The following is a 20,405-nucleotide window of genomic DNA, read 5'->3' on the forward strand; positions in this document are numbered from 1 at the left end:
ACTGTAAACTTCACCAGAACTAATAGTATGGCGCGCACGACACCTTGGAGAGAACACCGAATATAAGAACTGTCAAAACTGAAAACAACAAAACATATCTACAACTCTAGTCCAAACGAATAATATTGTCGCGTGCGCTTACTCTGAACATAGTTTATGGTTTGCGCAAACTGATGATTATTGTTCTTAACCTTCCTAACGTATTTGCTAGTCGTCGCGGTACCTGATTGGTTTTACGACTGCGCGACCTGAACGAGTAGAGACAACCTGCTTCGGATTACTAGTAGCTGGGACCTTTCCTGGGCTCGCATTGCGGAGTTCTCCGTTCGGCATGCCTGGTGGTCCCGGACACGTAGTATCATTTCCCTGGCTGGCATCAGTCTGAAATGCCACCTGGTCACTGGGGGTAGGAATTACCGGCACATGATGATGACCTGGGTTGATACGTGTAGCGACAGGCTGTATAGCGGGGTTGGCAGCCTGTGGTACCGCATGGACGTGACGCCGGTTTCTACGCAGTCGTACACCTTGGCTCGTCTCAATGATGTACGATCTTGGTGGGTACTCCAACTGTTCAATCACTTTGCCTGGTTTCCATGTCTCACTCAGGTGTGGCTCTAAGGTTCATCATGGCTACATCCAAGGATTTGCCCGTCTTCGTACATTTCTTGATAGTACGCTTTACAAGATCCACCATAGCTTCGCTGAAACCATTACTCTGCGGGTATCGTGGCGATGAGGTTGTGTGCGTAATGGACCACTCACTGCAGAACGTCTTCATCTCGGCTCCTGTGTAGTGTCCTCCATTGTCACTGATGATCTCGTCTGGTCGGCCGAAGAAGCTGCAGGCACTGCGGATTTCTTTCATGACTTTCTTGCAAGTAACGGGTGGCGGCATCTCTGCAACAATCAGGTACTTGGTGAAGTAGTCCGCTAAGACAAGATACATACGACCGTTAACCTCAAATAGATCTAAGGCCAATTTCATCCATGGTCCTTTGGCAATCTCATGCGGGATAAGGGGCTCCTTCTTGTCTTGAGGTCGGTACTCCTGGCAAGTACTGCATTTCGAGACAAGATCTTCCACATCTTTGTTAATGTTGGGCCAGTATACCAATTCCCTCGCCAGCCTTCTTGTTTTCTCAATGCCCTGGTGAGCATCGTGGAGCTGTTCGAGGATGTTTTTTCGAAGTGTCTCTGGAATAACGACTTGCTTTCCCTTAAACAGTATACCATCCTCCATAGCTAGCTCATCTCTGTATGACCAGAACTGTCTTAATGGTGCTGGAAGATCATGCTGTTTTGCTGGCCAGCCTCTCCAGATGTACTCGCTTAATTGCTGCAGGACTGGATCGCTGCTTGTGAGGTCACGGAGTTGCTGTGGTTTGTAGATTCCACAGTGGACAAGGTCTTGGTTGATCGTGTCACCCTCTATCTCCTGATCCTGGTAAGTTTATGGCACTACATCAGCTGCGACAGAATGGACTCTGGTAGCTAGTTTTACTTCAGTATTATTTGACGGGTTGGGCAGGCGACTTGGCACATCAGAGAGAATCATCTCGGAGCCGGGCGATAAACTAGTTCAAAGTTGTATCCTCCAATTTTCTGGAACATTCGATCTAGGCGGCCTGGTAGTCGGTAGAGAGGCTTCTCTTTTAGCATCACAAGGGGCTTGTGGTCCGTGATAGCGGTAAAAAATCGGCCGTAAAGGTATGTGTGAAACCGCTCAATGCCATGGACGAGACCAAGTGCTTCAGGCTCTATGTTCGAGTATCTTGACTGAGTGTCTGATAGGGCTTTGGATGCAAAAGCAACAGGCCGACCATGCTGGAGTAGAGCTGCACCGAGTCCTTTCTGGGATGCATCAACCTCGAGGGTCACTGGCTGCTTTGGGTCATAGTAAGCCAGGGTGGAGTCACTAGAGATGAGGGTTTTAAGGTGCTCAAACTGTTTCTGATGGTCTTCAGACCACTCAAACGGAATGTCTTTCTTCAGTAGACCACGGAGAATACATGCCTCGGCACTGTAGTTTGGTATGTGCGGACTCAGGTATGTCATTATGCCCAGGAATCGATGGAGATCGTCCTTGTCCTGAGGTACGGGCATCTCAGCGATATCTTTCACCTTCCCGGGATCAGGTCGCACGCCTCTACTACTGTACAAATTACCAAAGAATGGTACCGACGGCTTTCGAATGAGACACTTTGTACTGTTGAAGACGACACCAGCTGGTCCAGACTTTTCCATCAGGGCTACCAGATTGCTATCATGGTGCGCATCACCTTCACCTCCTACGATTACGTCGTCTGCTATCCCTACGGTGCATGTCAGGCCTTCTAAGACATCGTCCATCCTGCTCTGGAAGATATCTTGGCTCACTGCCAAGCCAAACTGTAGACGGGTCCAGCAATACCGTCCGAATGGAGTCCTGAAGGTGGTGAGAAGCTGGCTTTCTTCTTCCAGGGGTATGGCCCAGTATCCTGCTTTTGCATCAAGTTTGCTGAATACGGTACATCTGGCTAGTGCAGGGTTGATATCTTCAATGGTGGGTTTCTTGTGCGGGCATCTCTTGAGTGATTTGTTGAGCTTTTGGGGATCAAGGCAAATTCTAAGTGAGCCATCTGATTTTTCTGCAAATGCTAGGCTGGAACACCAATCTGTGTGCTCTGTTACTTTCCTGATTACACCCATCTTTTCTATGCGATCCAGCTCGGTTTTGAGTCTTGGCTTCATGTGGATGGCATACTTTCGTGGGGGGTCTTGGAATGGCACAGCATCTTCTTTCAGGTGTAGCTTGGCTGGTTTCCCGAGATTACCAATGGTATCAAACCGGTTAGGGTATGCCCTCATCAAATCCGCAACATACTTTATGGGTTTAGCCTGTTTGGTCTCTAGGGTTGAAATATTCTGTGCATCACAGTGGATCGTAACAAGCTTCATAGAGCGGCATGACGGCAGGCCTAGGACAGCTGGCCCTGGAACATCAACGACATAGAAGGTAACATCCTGAAATGGCTGGTCCTTGTACCTGCATTTTATGATTATTGTCCCCCAGCAGGGTATACGCTGACCATTGTAGGCTGTGAGTACAGTGTTGACAAGTGGTTTCAGTCTCTGCTTGGTAGCTGTTTTCCCATACATTTGTTTGTATGTGCGGACAGGCAGGGTGTTTCCTGATGCGCCAGTATCTATCTTCAGCTCAAAAAGATGCGTTCCTTTTATGTCTGGGATCCTCACATCCAAGTTGACGTAGGCTTCTGTTTCAGGCTTGACCCCAGTACGAAGTGCATCTAAACACGCACTTGATATTTTGATGGAGCTGAACTGCTGTAGACCAAGTGTTTCTGGGTCACTCTGGTCGGAATCTCGTTCATCTGTGTAGCCAATTTCGTGAACAGGCCTCCTGTTACCTCTACTACCAGTACCACTACCACGTCTACCACGTCGGTCAGCATTTCGATAGGGCTTCCGTCCATTTTTCGATTTTCTGCAACATTTTTCCCAGTGGCCCAGAGTCCCACAGGCCTTACATTCATCATTATAGGCAGGGCACTGGCGTGGTTTGTGATGAAGCAGGCAGTTGCCGCATGGCTGGCAACTCGGCCTCGACTTGACAGCATCAACATCCATCCTTGCAGCTGCGCCAGATTCTTGCGTGAGTGCTGACGTTATGCTCTTGTGGCCAGCAACTATGGCCTCGTGTTTGCGGCCTTCAGCAACAGCAGCAGCCAAGGTGATACCACTGATAGGTTTACCCAAAGAAAGTTCTGATAATCAAGGATTGGGGTGCTTGCAGTGATTAGCTCAATTACCCTCTCCTCTAATTCACCTTTGGTCTCAAAACCACATTCATTAGCTAAGGTTCGTGTTCTATTCACAAAGTCATCAAGAGTTTCATCTTTCTTCTGCAGATAGTTGCGTAATTGCAGCCTTTTCACTCGTGGGTTGACAGCTATGCGTAGTTGATATTGAAAAAGCGCCCAGAGTTTATCTGGATCTTTCTTATCTGGCTCAGACAACCCACTAGCATTTAGGCGTCGTAAGCCTTCGTCACCTATGCCCCGCAAAATCTTCTGCGCTTTCTTTGGCTTGTCCGTTATTCCTTCATCTTCACAGAATATTTCCATATTCTGTTTAAACAACTTAAATGATTCTGACTGGTCCGGTTTGGACCAGTCCATTTGTGGAATTTTACCGGGCATGTTTTCAAAAACAAAGTTCTACGTTTCAATGTTCTGGTGATTACGATAAGCCTTCCCTGTGCAGTGTTGATGCACAGTGTGCAGTATATTGGCGTTATGACGTGCGGCCGTGCGTGCCTTTCCGATGACTTATACCGGTAGTTCTGTGCTAATAACTTCGTATGAGGCTTGACTATTGTGTTCTACAATTCGTTATTGATAACTTTACCGCTGCCACCATGTTGTAATAGTGGTATAGTGAAGGTAACGATGGATATTCTTACTGTAAACTTTATTGTGTCAGAACGGCCATCTTGGCTAACTCCCAGCATCCTCACGTGACGCATATCACAACAGTGTGTACCAAATTTTAAGTTCATATCTCTAGCGGTTAAGAAACGTGCCAGTGTTTTAAACACTCAAACAGCCAATTTATGCCATTTGACCTCTGTGACTTTGAAAAGTAGCTCAAATCAAAACCCGTATGATATGTGATGTATCCTTGTTAGGAGTACCTGCCATAAAAATATTGAAAATGACTCAGTTTAAAGAGAGATATCACACTTTTGATGTTTTCCTTTTTGGACCCCTGGTGGCCATGTCAAGAATTCAGATCGGACCGAAATCTACGTGACCTGGGGGGTCCTGTGTGCAAAGTTTCAAGTTCATAGCCTTTAGCAGTTAAGAAACGTGCCACCGTTTTGAAACAGGATACAGATGACGACGACAGACGAAGGACACTGCGGTATTGTATAGACTCCCCTAAAGTGAGCCAAAAAAGTTTCCATAAAAGTATCCTGCATATACATATATACTGACTTTAATCATAAGAATATCAGTTAAAGTTCACCAACTTGCTCAGAGGTGGCCAAAATCTGCTCCATTCAAAAAGGGTGATAGAACAAAGGGTGAGAATTACAGAGGTATTACTTTATTAAGCTGTTTAGGTAAATTGTTCACAGCTATTTCAAACAGCAGGTTAGACGAGTATGTGAATTTACACGAGGTATTAGGTGAAGAACAAACAGGTTTCAGATCAGGTTACTCTACCATGGACAACGTTTTTGTTCTGAAGTGTTTGATTGATTTGTATTTGAGTAAGGGCAAATGCTTATATGTGGTATTTATTGATTTCAAACAAGCTTTCGATAAAATATGGAGGTTAGGACTTTGGCGTAAACTTATTGGAAATGGTATAAACGGTAAAATATTGAATGTCATGGTAAATATTTATGATAAAGCGAAATCGTGTGTTCAGATTAACAATAGATCAGATTATTTTCCGTGTTCCATAGGGGTTAGGCAGGGCGAAAATATGTCGCCACTCTTATTTGCGTTATATCTAAACGATTTTGAAATTTTTTTGAACGACCATGGTTTTAATGGTCCTTCTGATTTACATATCAATAGCCGATGTGAGTTTTTAGACAACTTGGAGATTTTTTTGAAGCTGGCAATATTATTGTATGCGGACGATATGATTCTTATGGCAGATGATCCTAACGAGTTACAAAACGCCCTGAACTTATTGCACGATTACTGTGAGGAGTGGCATCTGATCGTAAATATTAAGAAAACCAAGGCAATGCTTTTTTCTCGGGGAAAGCTTAGAGTAAATATACCGGAATTTAGATATAATGGGGGTAGGGTCGAGTTGGTAGACCATTTCACATACTTAGGCGTAACATTCTCATATAATGGAAATTTTGCGAGGGCAATAAAAGATAGATATAATAAAGGTATGAAAGCCATGTTTGGTGTACTGAGAGCGTGTAGAAGACTTTCTCTTACGGTCGAATTGAGTCTAGACATATTTGACAAAGTAGTCACACCAGTTTTGCTATACGGTAGTGAGGTGTGGGGTAACCAAAACACCGAGTTGCTGGACCGTGTACAAGTTAAATTTTGCAAATATTTGCTACGATTACCGTTAAGAACTCCTACAGTAATGGTAATGGGAGAACTTGGGCGACACTCTTTGAAGATTCACATAGCCGTGCGAATGTTATCTTTTTGGAACAGACTCAGAATTGGAAAAACAGATAAATGGGCTTATATCTTTTATAACATAACTAGGGAGCATTTAGACAAGGGTTATTTAAACCAAGGCTGGTGTAAAAGTGTGAAAACTGTTCTGGACGACTGTGGCCTCACTCAAATTTGGTATACTCCCGAGGTTTTGTCCCTACGAGAACTGAAAATTGTAGTTGAACAGATAATGAGAGACCAGTGTGAACAACTATGGAGAAACGAGGTAAATAACGATTTCAGATGTATAATTTATAGAATGTTTAAACAAAACCTGAATATGGAGCCCTATGTTAAAAAATTACCATTATATCAAACGGTCAGTATTTGTAAATTTCGTACTGGATCTATAAAATTCCCAGAAACAGTAACCAGAATGTATAGAAATGAAACTGCAGAAAATATTTGTGGTCTTTGTGACCAGGTTTGTGTAAGAGACGAACTTCATTATTTTATTACGTGTCCGTATTTCCGTCACATGCGAGTAAGGTTGTTTCCAAACTTAAAAGAATTACCTCAGGTTTTTTATCATGAATTTTTCCATCGCATTATGACTAAATGTTCCCGGGTAAACTTAGACAATATTCATAGTTTTTGTAAAGAATTCATCAGCTTGGTCCACCATATGTAAATGTTAAATCATGTAACCTCTTATACCCGAAAGGGTTTTTTGGAGAGAAATAAATTATGTTATGTTATGTTATGTTATATGTTATGTTAAGTGCTGTCAGCGTTTTGTAGGATACGAACTAAGGCTTTGTTTCAATTGAGCTAAGTTTTGTAAAATATGACTTGAGTAATGGAGAGCTGACAATAAGGGTGTGGCGGGTATCATTTGAAGTATATAACCTCGGCTTATTGCAGATTTTGACTGAAGGTTGGGGGTCCATTTGCCTGGTGCGGGTTACTTTGCCAACAAATAAACATTCTGTCACACGTTTTTTGGTGCAAGGGTGCCCTACACGTCATCAGGAGTGACCCCCTCCCCGACAAAGGACCTCATAACTGGCAGCAAAATCCCCAAGTCCCATAGCTGCTACTCTTTGATAGAGAGTTTCCCCTGCAAAATTCGACTGGAAATTGTCGGCAAAAGCCAGGATTTTCCAGCTAATTCCAAACCATTTTTCCTTGCTAGAAGGTTGGAAATAGCTGGAAATTCCAGAAAATGTCAGTGCTGGAGTTTGGCGGTATTTGGGTAAATGGCATAGCCAGAAAATGCCAGTTGCTGGAAAAATCTGGCGCAACCTGGCATTAGCTGGAACCTAAATTCCAGAGCTGGAATAAGGCGGACAAATCTGGACCCAAACCTTCGAGCTGATTTACCAATGTCAGGGTTGTCATATATTGGAAATAGCTGGCATTTGTTGACATTTGTTGACATGCGCAACGTGGGTAGAATTCGTCGATGCTTGACAGAAGATGCATGTCGCTTTCTTGTGCATGGTTTGGTTACATAGAGGTTGGACTACTGTAATTCGCTCTTTAATGGTCTCCCAGATGCAACCATTGGCAGACTCCAACGTGTTCAGAATATGACTGCCAGAATAATCACGCGTACCAAACGCAGAGAACATATTACTCCGGTCTTGGAGCAGCTGCACTGGTTGCCGGTGAGGTTTCGTATCAAATACAAAATTATCCTTATGGTTTTTCAAGCTTTTAACAACAGTGCACCTTCATACTTGCGTGATATGATAAGGTCCTATACACCAGCTCGGTCACTAAGATCGTCAGCTAAAACAAGACTTATCATCCCAAGGACCAAAACGAATAATGGAGACCGATCATTTCGAGTCAGTGGACCAAGACTTTTTAATGCGATTACAGATGCCATGAAGGACTTAGAGCGTGTGTCAACTTTCAGACAATCACTTAAAACCCATTTGTTCCGCGAAGCCTTTAGTTGGTAGCTACAGAGACTTATATTCCGAATGTGCCATCTATGTTTTAGAGACTCAATTTTTTAATCAATCTGTTTTACCACTATCAAACTGTTTTAAATCCAAATATTTGCTTCTTACTCCATTGTAAAGTGCCTTGGAGCATGCTTGGCATGTACAAGGCACTATAATATCCGGTATTTATTATTATTATTATTATTATTATTATATTATTATTATTAGCTGGAAATTTAAAATTCAGTATGTGGTTAAGTTCTCTGCCACTATGTAATCGATCAGAGCGCTGCACACTAATTAACAGGCGTTTTTTAGCTCTCAACAGTGAGTATGATTATAATCGTTGTGATATGCAACTAGAAGAGCTCTTGTCTTGGAGTAAAACCTATAATGGCTTGGTTTTGACTTTGCTGATTGCAATCTTGTCACATGCATGCGATTATCACCGAAGACAGGTAATTTTTTCACATGCAAACATCATTGCAGGTTGATTTTGCTTGATCCCTGGCCGTGCGATTTCCAATTCTAATTCAATTTTGATGGCATCTGCAATTATAACCGCAAACAAGCAATTTTTGTCACACAGAAATATGATTAAAGGTTGTAGGTTGATTTTGCTTCCAACAGAGGTTGCTTCGTAGGATGACCAGTTCTTGTTGCGGATACCTGAAATTATCTATGCAAACAAGTGATTTATGTCACTTGCAAACATGATCGCTGTAGCATTATCAAGTTTTGAGCATTGCCAATGACCTAATCTCTTAGTTTTCTGACACAATCTTGTCACACTGTTATAATGTAATCTATCATTCTTTGTGTGCGTTGACCATGGACTTACACGAGCATTAGAGGCTCATCATATAAAACATAAGATTATTGCTTCACTGAGGCTCCTTGCAGACACCTCTGCGAGGCAGACACTTCCCCATTGCGGATGGTTAGTTGCCAAATGACCTGGGTTGGAGAGCTCGTCAATGCTGCCTGGCATCGTCAGGGTTCAATGCCCGTCCTAGAGGCAGCATGTCATTTACATCATAGCTAATTGTGATCAGTTGATACGATGACGTCATTGACAATCACTGACAGGAAAATTTTGCCTCTAGTGTAATAATATAGATAGTGCAAAGTATTCACATTGTAATATTAGGCTCGTAAGTTTGAGAATCATGGATTGACCAGATTAGTGTGAATTGCCCCAGGGCCCAAGGGAACAAGTGTACCAATTTTAAGTCCAGACTTTATGAGTCGTGCCACACTAATATACGGCCGCCACCGCCGATGGACACCACATCATCACATTGGCTCACGAGGTGAGCCAAATAAAGAAGAGGGGCCATTTTAACCGGATACCGTGACATCAAGATGACGTTAACCACACATGGCACACTCTGTCACTTTGATGTCAGGAGGGCAGGGTTAAAATAGGGGACCGACGCCCAAATAACATCACTGCACGGCCTTGAAAAGAACGATGGAGCAAGCAGACTGTTGATTGGCTCCATCACTACATGAGTCATGAGCTGTGGACATCTCCCATGCAAAATCTTACAGTTCTGATACCGTCCCGGTCCACGATCATGCATACAATAATACAGGCTTACAGCACATGCACTGATTCAGGCTTCTTCATATGCCAAAAAAACAACCTCAAGGCCTGTCCAGGTTACCCTTTTTGCATTCATTTGAATCCTATGTGTTCCAATTCAATTAGTGTAAACTTTGGATATCTTGATGTTGAATTCGGGGTAAAAATAAAGAAATAAGAAGAGCTCCCACATGATTTCTTTGTTTGACTTGAAAATTCAAACCTACTGGTTCCTGTCTGAGGTGTACTGCATCATCGGAGAGGTCAGGTGATAAGACCACATGATGGAATTGCATAACATAATAGCAATTTGCGTTGCCAGCAAATGCCAGCTTTTTCTAACAATTGTCAGAAACACTGAATTTGAAATTTCTAGCTAATTCCAGCTTTTGACCATCTTATAGTAGGCCTAAAGTGACTGAGATTTCCAGTGTTGGAACTTTTACGAAAAAATAAGTTCCAGAAAATGCCAAGAATTTCCACCCCATGGATAAAGTTCCAGTTTTTTGTCAGCTTTTGCCAGCCATAACTTTTCGATAAAACTCTCTCATTCAAAGTGTCAGCTTATTCCAGCCACGAGCTGGAAATTCCAGCTATTTCCAACAAAGTCCACCTAAATTTATTTCGCAGGGGTTCCTGATTACAGTCATTATTGTCGGAATAGCTGCCTCCTTGCATTGGTGAGACGGTATCGACAGAAGTAATTGGGCCCGGTTGTTCGAAACAAGTTTTGTCACCTACGCTGGCATTAACTTGGGGTTATCTTCTTCAGTCAAGTCCATTAGACTCAACACCAGCGAGAGTGACTTGTTTTGATCAACCAGAACCAGGCCCCGATCCGAGATATAAGCACGACTCTTAGGGTGATATGAATAAAGAGCATTTGCTAGTTTTTATTCATATCACCCATTGTCTTTCTGTACTGATCACGACAATGGTCTATGCAGCCCTATCATGATTGCAAGCCGACTTATCGGTGGTCAATATAAGTTCTAGACTCCTCCTTTCACCGCCGACATCAAGGGCCAGGAACTTGTCAGACGCACCATCCTAAACGGATGGCCAATCTTGATTGGGACGCACACAAAGTAATTGAATGACAGCCTGAATTGATAGTGCCAACCTCAGGATCAGGTTACCCTTCTTCTATACAACATGCAGTGTGCATTTGGGTCAGGTCAGCATCCCTGGAGCTGTTGCCTATTGAACACCTGGTCTTCAATTATGATGGCTTTCAGTGCATGTCTCGTGCGACAACTACGAGCGAGTGTAATATTAGTGTTGTCGTGATATAGGACACATGGGAAAGGATGAAATGCAGGGAGATTACCGATAAAGAAACAGCCCTCCTGACGGCCGATCAGGAGGAGTTTAGCGGCGATGGATGGATATACGCACCACGACGGTGGATCAGGATGCCAGATTGTGACTTTGACCACTCTGCCTTGAATAGATGTGATTGATATTGTGAAATACAGATGCATACATTCTGAACAATACTTGTACACCACACCATTTTTTCCAGATGCATTATTATCTGGATAACTGTGTTCTTGTTGATAATGAGACATTGATGATGATTCACTTCTGTCACTGTATTGGTTAACTAAATCACCTGAAGATGGCTTCTGTTTTGCTGTTTGGCAAGTTTTCTTTACCTACCACAGAAGATCCATGGATGACAAGAATAGGAAAAAAAAAAGATTGGAATGGACAAAATTAAATTTATCTTTTAATTACAATACAAACAGTGCGTACACTTCCTATACAGCTGAATCTGAAACAACTTTCACTTTCAGGTATTATATTTTTACCCCATTTTTCGACATCAACACTCCCTTAATACGAAGACGTGTCAACTTCTTGCATTACATGTTTGCTTAGCACAGGAAAACTGAAAATTCCCCACGAAAACACTTGTGTAGGCAAAATGGGCCTAAAATTCTAAAATGCCTTCCCCTTATCGTGTACATGATTGGTCCCTTACATGGTACATAGGGGGCCCCTTACTGTGTAAGAGAACAGTTATCCAGGTGCCAAGTATTGTCCAACTATGAAGTCTTCATCGGTTGATCAATATATTTTTGGTCGGATTGTGTCCGATCCAAAAATATCAGACTCCTTTTTTCATTAGCTAATGCTTTATGCAATAATGGTATAAGATCTTGCATTCAAGTGCTTTTTGCGCTGCGACAAGATTGGGTGTGACCAGGATTTGGTGACAGGACTTGGTAAAAACTTTGATACACTCACTATTAGACAAAATTCGCAGAATTGCCCAGTTGGAATATTTTCACTTAGTTCTTGATTTTAAAGAAACTTGGGGGTGGGATTTACCTAACCAGGAGGATAATATCCCTGCTTGACAACAAGCCGTTTTTGTGTGAAAAACCAACATATCACATGCCCAAGTTGTCCCTTCAAGAACAACATTTACATTACTTGAAAATACCGGAATACAAATATTCAAGTTAGTTGCTGATCAACAAATTTTGGGAAAAATTGGATATTTTGGAGAAAATGATTAGCGGTACTTAGTGAACCATGTGCAGCATTCATGAGATACCACTTAGTGAAAGTGGTTTGCGTGAAAACTTGATGTATTTGGTTATTGAGCAAAAGTACCAAAGTACACAATGGCATTGTATTAGACCATCATTAAACTCAATGATGAAAATTCAAGCATCAAAAGTTATGGAGGCATTTTATATTATGACCTCTACGACCTTGAATATGCGATGTAGTCCATGACCTTCATACCACCCAATTGTCTAGCGTCAATGCATGGTTACAGATATATGCTCCGGAAACTAGGTGAAAAGATAGACAATATGACCAAGTTCTTTAACAACCCGTCATGGCAAAAGGTGTCACCTTTGGCTTTGTACAGGATGTAGGGTTTGAACTCTGTGCGCTGGAAATGTTGGTCAAATTGAAACCCCAATTTTTTGAATACACAGTACAGGTGTATGTCTGCCTCTATCACTGCTATTCATGCCTACTGTGGGCCTTTAATCTTTTTAATCTTTTGTTTTGAAAGACTTCTACCCTGAAATCGTATTCACTGATTCAATTCTTTTTGGGACCTCCTCTATAGTTGGAACTGGTAAAACTCATGCTTATTTCTTGCCACTGGATGAGGTCTATCCATATGACAATAAGAAAATTCCACGGCCGAATTGTTAAAAAGGTTATTACCCCAACAGCTTCTTTTCAAGTCGTTCATGTGTCGTCAAATAAACGAGCTGTTACATTCAGATGCTAGAAATAGTTTGAGGACAACGGTATGTTAGTTTTCCCAAATGTACGGTCATATTCAACAACTCCAGGGAGCTTCGTTAAGAAACCTCTATCTGCTTTATTTCCAGCGATGTAAAATCGCTGTCTTGATAATTTGATATAAAAATGCCTTCAAAATACTGGACTGTCTTTCGGTATTTTTTAAATCTTTTGTGAACAGAAATTTTACTTGTTCCAATGACCATCAGAATATCAGAATATGAACTGCCTTTTAAAGAAATCACAGGAGGTATGTTAAATTTGAGAATTATGGGAAATAAAAACGTTACATCAAGTCACCATTCGCCAACATCTCAAAAACTTGGTTAATTTTGATTGATCTCGCTGGTGTCTCACAGGTAACTGTATTTAGCCTGATTTCAAATGCTGTCCACTGACTCTTTTTAAAGTAAGTGGTCCCCTTGTGGCCAAGCTGAGAATCATTATGCATACATGTACATTGTATACAAGAATAAAAAAAGGAATGTCCTGACTCATCTAAGTGTTTTGACAATTTATAAATATGGTAGATACTGCTTCGATAAACAAGTGATGGAAGTTTATACCCAAACACTAGATAAACCTTAATTTTGTAAGATAATACTTTGCTACAAAACTGGTAAAAGTGTTTATTTAATTTGAATTGTACCAAAGCAAACAATATCTCCAAAACTGAAATTTTAGTTCTCATAGAAAAACAAATTTGAAAAAATTAAAACATGCAATAAAGAATTGGTGAACTTATTGCTTATTGAGTTGTAAAGAATTTAGGAAATAGTCTACTTCTGTGACCTGTAATTTGTGCCACAATTTTCTGAGTTTTCTTTTACATTTAATGTGAGGTATCACATTGAACATTTTTAGTTAATTCTACTCTCATCTGAGTAACCCTTCCTAAGCCTCCGTCAAATCGTCATTGAAATAGAGGTGAATAGTTTGCCTGTATGTGCTGTCATCCATACTGAGCTCATAAAACTCCTCATCTTCATCGGGTATCCCATTATCTTGAAGTGTTTTCTCCATATCCAGTACATTACTGTCATATTTCCACGTATAGCTGGCAGCATGTGCATTGTACTTGATAAACTTTTGGAGGATTTCATCAATATTCTGTTCAGAGCAGACCTAGAATAGAAAGAATTCTGTTCAGAGCAGACCTAGAATATAGAAAGAGACCACACAGATATTTAGCCAGGGCCAAAAATTCACAAAGGCAAATGCCTTCTTCATGCCCTGCACTTTTGTCTTACTGCTAGTGTCCTCGAAATGAACTTCTTCAGGAAGGCAATTTTTCTTGATTTCCAAGTGTGCCCTAAGCAAAACAACCAAAAGTGCCCAGCAAACCTTCAATCTCTAAGACAGTGAAGTATTTCATTTTCATCAACAAAAAATCAGTCTGATGCCTGATGCATTGCCATTATTGTCCATTCACTTGAACATGTGAAAACCACGAAATGACATTGATAATCTGCATTGTCCCTAAGTAAATATAAATATACACTGACCTCAATAACTTGCTCCTGTGATGTAAGCGTGTTGCAGATTTTAATAAACCTCGTCTTCTTTGACAGAATTCCTACACAATAGGAGTCATCCTTCCACCATGGTCGTCCAAAGTCATTAGCCCAGTCAGCATTGGGGCAGGGTGGTGGGATGTGAACAAACCGACCATGAGGGGTGTATGGAATGACACAGCCTGTCACAGGATCAACATGCGTTCGAATCTGAAATCAACAGTTGGCAAAGTTTAAATAGTTTGAAATAACTTCATGTACCTTTTCTCACAGGATTCGAACAATTATCTGACATTACATTTGATCAATATTCAATGAGTCATAACAGAGAACCACATCATCATGGATTTGGGATTGTTATGCAATAAACCTCGCCTTGTACACTTTTTATTCCACCAAATACCTTGTTAAATATCATTTTACCTCATCATGGTGAAAATCAGCTTTCATTCTAATGTACATTAAGGCAGGTAAGGGCTCAATTTTAACCATGGGCTACCTAGCTTAGGCTATGCCTTTCGAAACCTTCCTGTCCTCTGAAATCGTCTTTTACATTTTACATTACCAAAGACCAAATTTGTCTTGAGTTGGATTATTTCTTTAATTTGTGGTCCTGTACAGTCGTGTAAAAAACAAGTAATGTTGGCAAAAATTATTTTTCTTCTTTTTGTATTTGCCTGATAAGGTTATGGTACATATCTAGAAGCAATGAAACTCACATCTTTCGTCTTAGCATCAAACCAGTGTGATATATCTTTTCCAGCTGACGCAATGATAGGTTTTAGTAAAACATCACCTGAAACGAAATGATTGGATACTTCATACACATATATATGTTGGATTAATTTGTTAAAATCATTTGTCTTGTTCAAGAAAAGGTTTTCTCCCGATTTTCTTCACCAACACTGCAAAGCATGTTGATCTTGTTTGCCCCTTATTCATCCCACAATGCATTACGTTCCCATTATTTTGGCATAAATAGCACATGCGTAGAAGTACCGAAATTGTATCTCCGATCCGAAAAGGCTTCCAATGTCACTGTGCCATTCTTCTCATATGGGCGGTTATTACCGCAAATAAAGACAAACCAAAGCAAAGACACTTGTGTAGCATATCAAGTACACGTAGATTGATACTCCTATGTGTGCCACATCAAAGACATCTGGAATGCATGTTTTGTTTTTGTTTGATACAGCATAGACATGATAGATAAAACTAGACCGCAACCTCTCTGGGATGGACAGTTGTTTTAATGAGCCATACACAGCACAGATAAGACATGACCGCAATACCTCTCTGGACCATACACCACGTCAAAGATAACGATGCGAAGTCAACAGGCGGCGCCACCGCCTTGGGAAAAGTAAAAACGACATCGACAACTTCAGGTTTTTGTTGATATAAGCGACTAGCGGGAAAATGCACATGTGTTGTTATGTCACTATTGCATCTATTCGTAGTAGACTGTCGTATTTTGAGATCCCCTTTCTTTTCAACATCATCAATCACACTAGTATATCATAACCATGGATAGAGATAAGTTAGAAAACTGTGTCAACCTCCTTCAACAAGTTGTTGGAATAATGAGGAGAGAGGTGGCGAATAACAACAACGTCAACAGGCATGATAAATTAGACCATATAGATATACCAATGGATGCTATTCAATGTTGAAACTTTTTTTGTACTGATCATTTTAAGGAGATAGAGCGATTTCATGATGAAATAATCGGGGCGTGCGTTGATGCTAGCGGGAAACAATTCCTAGTATTAGAAGTAATGGTAGAGTGCCTGGTAGAGCTGGGTGGAATGACAAGGTGAGGGAGTTCAAAAGAAGGGCCACTTTTTGGCACGATTTATGGAAAGTAAATGGTAGGCCGCGGCTTGGGGTAATAGCCGACATACGCCGCCACACCAGAGCCCTCTACCATCTGGCTGTGAGACGAAATAAGAAAAATCAGGAAAGGACTGCTGCAAATAAATTAGCTGAGTCCCTAGGTAATAACAAGAATGACGACTTCTGGAAAGAAATAAAAAAGGTGAAAGGAAAAGGCACTGTACTCCCTTCTAGTATGGATAATGTGAAGGGTACGAACGCAACTTGTGAACTTTTTGGTGAGAAGTTTAAACGTTTGTATAATTCCGTATCGTATGATATAAATGAGATGAATGATGTGAAGAGAGATATTGATACGGGTATTACCAGACATTGTATTGACAATAATCATGATCATGAATTGAGTGTGCACGAAGTTATGAAGGGAGTACAGTGTCTGAAGCGAGGTAAAAAAGACAGTAACCCCAAAATTATGTCAGATCACTTTATAAATGGGGATCATTTATTACATGTTTACGTGTCTTTTTTAGTGAGCTCCATGATGAGTCACGGATATTGCCCGATGGGGTTTGTTCGAACTAAAGTAGTTCCAATTCCAAAAAACAGTAGAAAGTCTTTGAATACGTCCGATAATTATAGAGGTATTTCGCTAAGTAGCGTTATTGGCAAAATAATGGATAATATATTCCTAAAAAAGTACGAGAATGAGCTAAGTACATCTGATGCCCAGTTTGGGTTCAAGGCAGGTCTCTCCACAGCTACGTGTAGCACGGCTATAAATGAAGTAATTAATTATTATAACGGTTGCAACACCGCAGTGTATTGCGTAATGCTTGATGCAAGCAAAGCATTTGATTGTGTTCATTTTGTGAAGCTATTTCGAATTTTGATCAAAAAAGGGCTATGTCCAGTACAGTAGCGGCTAGGCTATTTAAGCCAACATCTACACAAAACAACGTGTACAGGTTCAGTGGGGGAAGCATATGTCTGGTGAATTTACTGTATCCAATGGAGTTAAGCAGGGTGGGGTGCTCTCCCCCGTTCTTTTTGGAATTTATCTGGATGAGCTTATTACGAGTATAAAAACTGACGGTTTCGGCTGCCATGTTGGCAACATTTTTTTCGGTGTATTTGCATATGCGGATGATTGCATATGCCGTTATTCTCTTAGCACCATCGTTCTATGGGTTAAATAAGATGCTAAACACGGCTCGTCAATTTTCTATTGAATTCAGAATATCCTTCAACGCATCTAAGAGTAGATATTTAGTCTTCGGGTCACATGACCCGCCAGGGGAGATTGTATTTGAGGGTACAAGGGTTCAAATTTCTGATGAAGAAATTCATTTGGGCATTCTTCTTGGTCCTGATGTTCGTCGGAGTAGGGTTCAGGTTTTAGTTAATGATCTGTACAAACGGACCAACATGCTTATGGCTCAGTTTAGGTACGCCAACTTTGAAATCAGATATAAGTTATTCAAAAGTTTTTGTATGCCGCTGTATGGTTACCAGTTGCTAGATTGTTCAAAACCATACATGGAAGAATTGTATTGCATGGCGTAAATGTATTCGTCAGATTTTGTGTTTGCCATATCGCACTCATAATGACCTGTTACCACCCATTATAAAGGACTGTAGCGTTCAAACTCAATTGGAGAAAAGGTTCGTAAAATTCATCAAAGGACTGCGGAAATCAGGAAATACACTCGTAAAGGTTACAGTTGGATTATTATTTGCCGGGAGCGTCTCATCAGTGGGGAAAAGTCTAACTATGGTGTTACAAAAGTACAACTGGAATAGGGATCAGCTGCCTGATGAATGTATAATGCTAAGGGACATCAATAGGGAATTTTGGGGATTGGGGCATAATAGGGTTGCCATCCAAGTTAGGGAATTGCTTGAAATGCAGGAGGCAGAGAATCATATTCTCACAAAAGAGGAAATAGACATGATAATTAACTTTTTGTGTACAGGTTGATTTGATGGAGTATTGTTTTTGGTGTTAGTTTTATTGTGATAGTTCAAGATACTAATGTAACTTATTCAGGATCATCTCCAAGAATGAGAGGTTTTCGGGTTCGACTCTCAGTCTTACCTTTTACTTTGTTTGCCTTATCGTAAACTTGTATTTGCACCCAACTCTGTATTGTCTTATTGCACCTTATTTTTTGTTATCTGTACAACGGAAAGTAGTACGAATAAACATATATATATATATAATGCCAACATTGTCATTGACACTGCTGCTGACCAGGCTCGTGCAATCTACAGTGGCGCCGCCTGTTGACTTCGCATCGTTATCTTTGACGTGGTGAATGGTCCAGAGAGGTATTGCGGTCATGTCTTATCTGTGCTGTGTATGGCTCATGAAAACAACTGTCCATCCCAGAGAGGTTGCGGTCTAGTTTTATCTATGCTGTATCAAACAAAAACAAAACATGCATTCCAGATGTCTTTGATGTGGCACACATGAGAGTATCAACCTACGTGTCCTTGATATGCTACACAAGTGTCTTTGCTTTGGTTTGTCTTTATTTGGGGTAAACCGACCATATTCTCAGGCTCCTGGTTGGCAAACATATTTTCAAGCCATTTCCAGTAAGCTTTGAGATCCAAAATCAGCAAGATCGGCATGATGGAACTGGCTGAAAGTTTTAAGGAGCAAAGAATTCGGACAGTGCTTTAAGTAATATCACTGCTATCACATTTTTTGTATCATGTGCAAGATCAAGTTTGGACTTGGAGTGGGGCAATCTGAAGTGAATATATGTAACATTCGTAAATGTTATGTCCGCATCGTTTGGGGCTCTGGAGGGCGAACTACTGGTCAGATTACTTTGAAGTTTGATTTTTATTGATCCATGCCTCAAAATCAAACAGGATTTTAGGGGCTCAGCATTCTCGATGCAGAAATGAAAAAAATTCTTCAGTGAAGTCCAATGGTCATTTTGAGGGTCCCTAATTATCTAGGCCTACATCCACACTGGAAAAACTTAAGAATGGGGTTTCTATTGCCTTGGTAAGGTAGGCATACTCTATCCCACAACACATTCAAATCATTTGTAACTTGTGGTAAATAAAAGTCGCTCAGACCCCGGACTGTTACTCAAAAGTGCATGACTATGAATATAGTCTTGTCTGACCAAGATATTCAGAAATCTTGAAAATTGCTCTCACTTTCACAATTGCTCTTTGATTTTTATGAAACCTACCTCAAGTGTTACAACTTGTCCCTGCATTTTAATCAGTAAATCCAATCAAAAGTTCATTCCAACCACAACAGCTCAAGAAAGTGATGGTTTTGTGCAGGATACAAGCCCCAATGCTTAATGCATACATGTGTCAAACACGGCGCGCCAGCGGGTTATGATGACGCTACTTGCAAGTGAGGGTCTGGACTGGAGCTTATCCAACGTCATTTTTCATGACATTTCTTCAATGGCGCGAAACCCCTGTGCAGCAAATTGTGTGTACTAAAATTTCCTATGCTGGAACAGGCCGTTTCTGGAGCAGTTGTGGTCGGAATGAACTTTTGAATAAATAGAAAAGGCAGGGACATGCTGTAGGCCTAGGCCCCTATACGCTATAGGTCTAGGCCTAGGCCTAACAATCAATTTAATTTGAGTTTGAACTTTGAAAGTTTGAGGTAGATTTGGTGAAAATCGGAGAGCAAAAGATTTTAAGAAAGCGATTTTCAAGATTTCTGAACATCTTTGTCCAGACCAAACTATAGTTCAATGTCAAATGGCAAACTAGATTGAAAACTGAAAGACAAAAAAGTATGAAATTAGGCCGATCAATCAATGAATCATGCATTCGATTCATGCATTGCTGTTGCATGATCAGATGATGAAAGAAAATTTCGTTCACCTTTGAATCTCGAACAAAGTGGCGTCAGATCGTACACTTTACCGAGGAACGACACCCAGATGTCGTCTATGGTATTATGAATACAAACTTCATTCGGCGTGAAGTATTTTGGCCGGGCCATTTGGAAGTTTTTCAGGAAAAAGCAGAGAAACTATGAACGTTCAGAACAAACGAGCGAAATTGGTTGCCATAGACTCAACCGATCAGCGCATGC

General features: G+C 41.0%; 2 protein-coding genes across 2 annotated transcripts; both read right to left on the minus strand.

Moving 5' to 3' along the window:
• Nucleotides 1–601: 601 nt before the first annotated feature.
• LOC135496495 (uncharacterized protein K02A2.6-like) lies at nt 602–4,202 on the minus strand. Its single transcript, XM_064785856.1, has 3 exons — nt 4,025–4,202; nt 1,666–3,767; nt 602–1,444 (listed from the first exon to the last, which is right to left on the minus strand). The coding sequence occupies exons 1-3, from the start codon at nt 4,200–4,202 to the stop codon at nt 602–604; spliced, it is 3,123 nt and encodes a 1,040-aa protein (XP_064641926.1).
• A 7,209-nt stretch (nt 4,203–11,411) lies between these two features.
• Nucleotides 11,412–20,375, minus strand: LOC135497122 (cytochrome b5 domain-containing protein 1-like). Its single transcript, XM_064786852.1, has 4 exons — nt 20,192–20,375; nt 15,205–15,281; nt 14,477–14,695; nt 11,412–14,096 (listed from the first exon to the last, which is right to left on the minus strand). Exons 1-4 carry the CDS (start codon nt 20,310–20,312, stop codon nt 13,866–13,868), a joined length of 648 nt encoding a protein of 215 aa, XP_064642922.1. The 5' UTR covers nt 20,313–20,375; the 3' UTR covers nt 11,412–13,865.
• Nucleotides 20,376–20,405: the final 30 nt, after the last annotated feature.

The sequence above is a fragment of the Lineus longissimus genome, chromosome 12 (genome assembly GCF_910592395.1).
Source record: "Lineus longissimus chromosome 12, tnLinLong1.2, whole genome shotgun sequence".
Lineage (NCBI taxonomy): Eukaryota > Metazoa > Nemertea > Pilidiophora > Heteronemertea > Lineidae > Lineus > Lineus longissimus.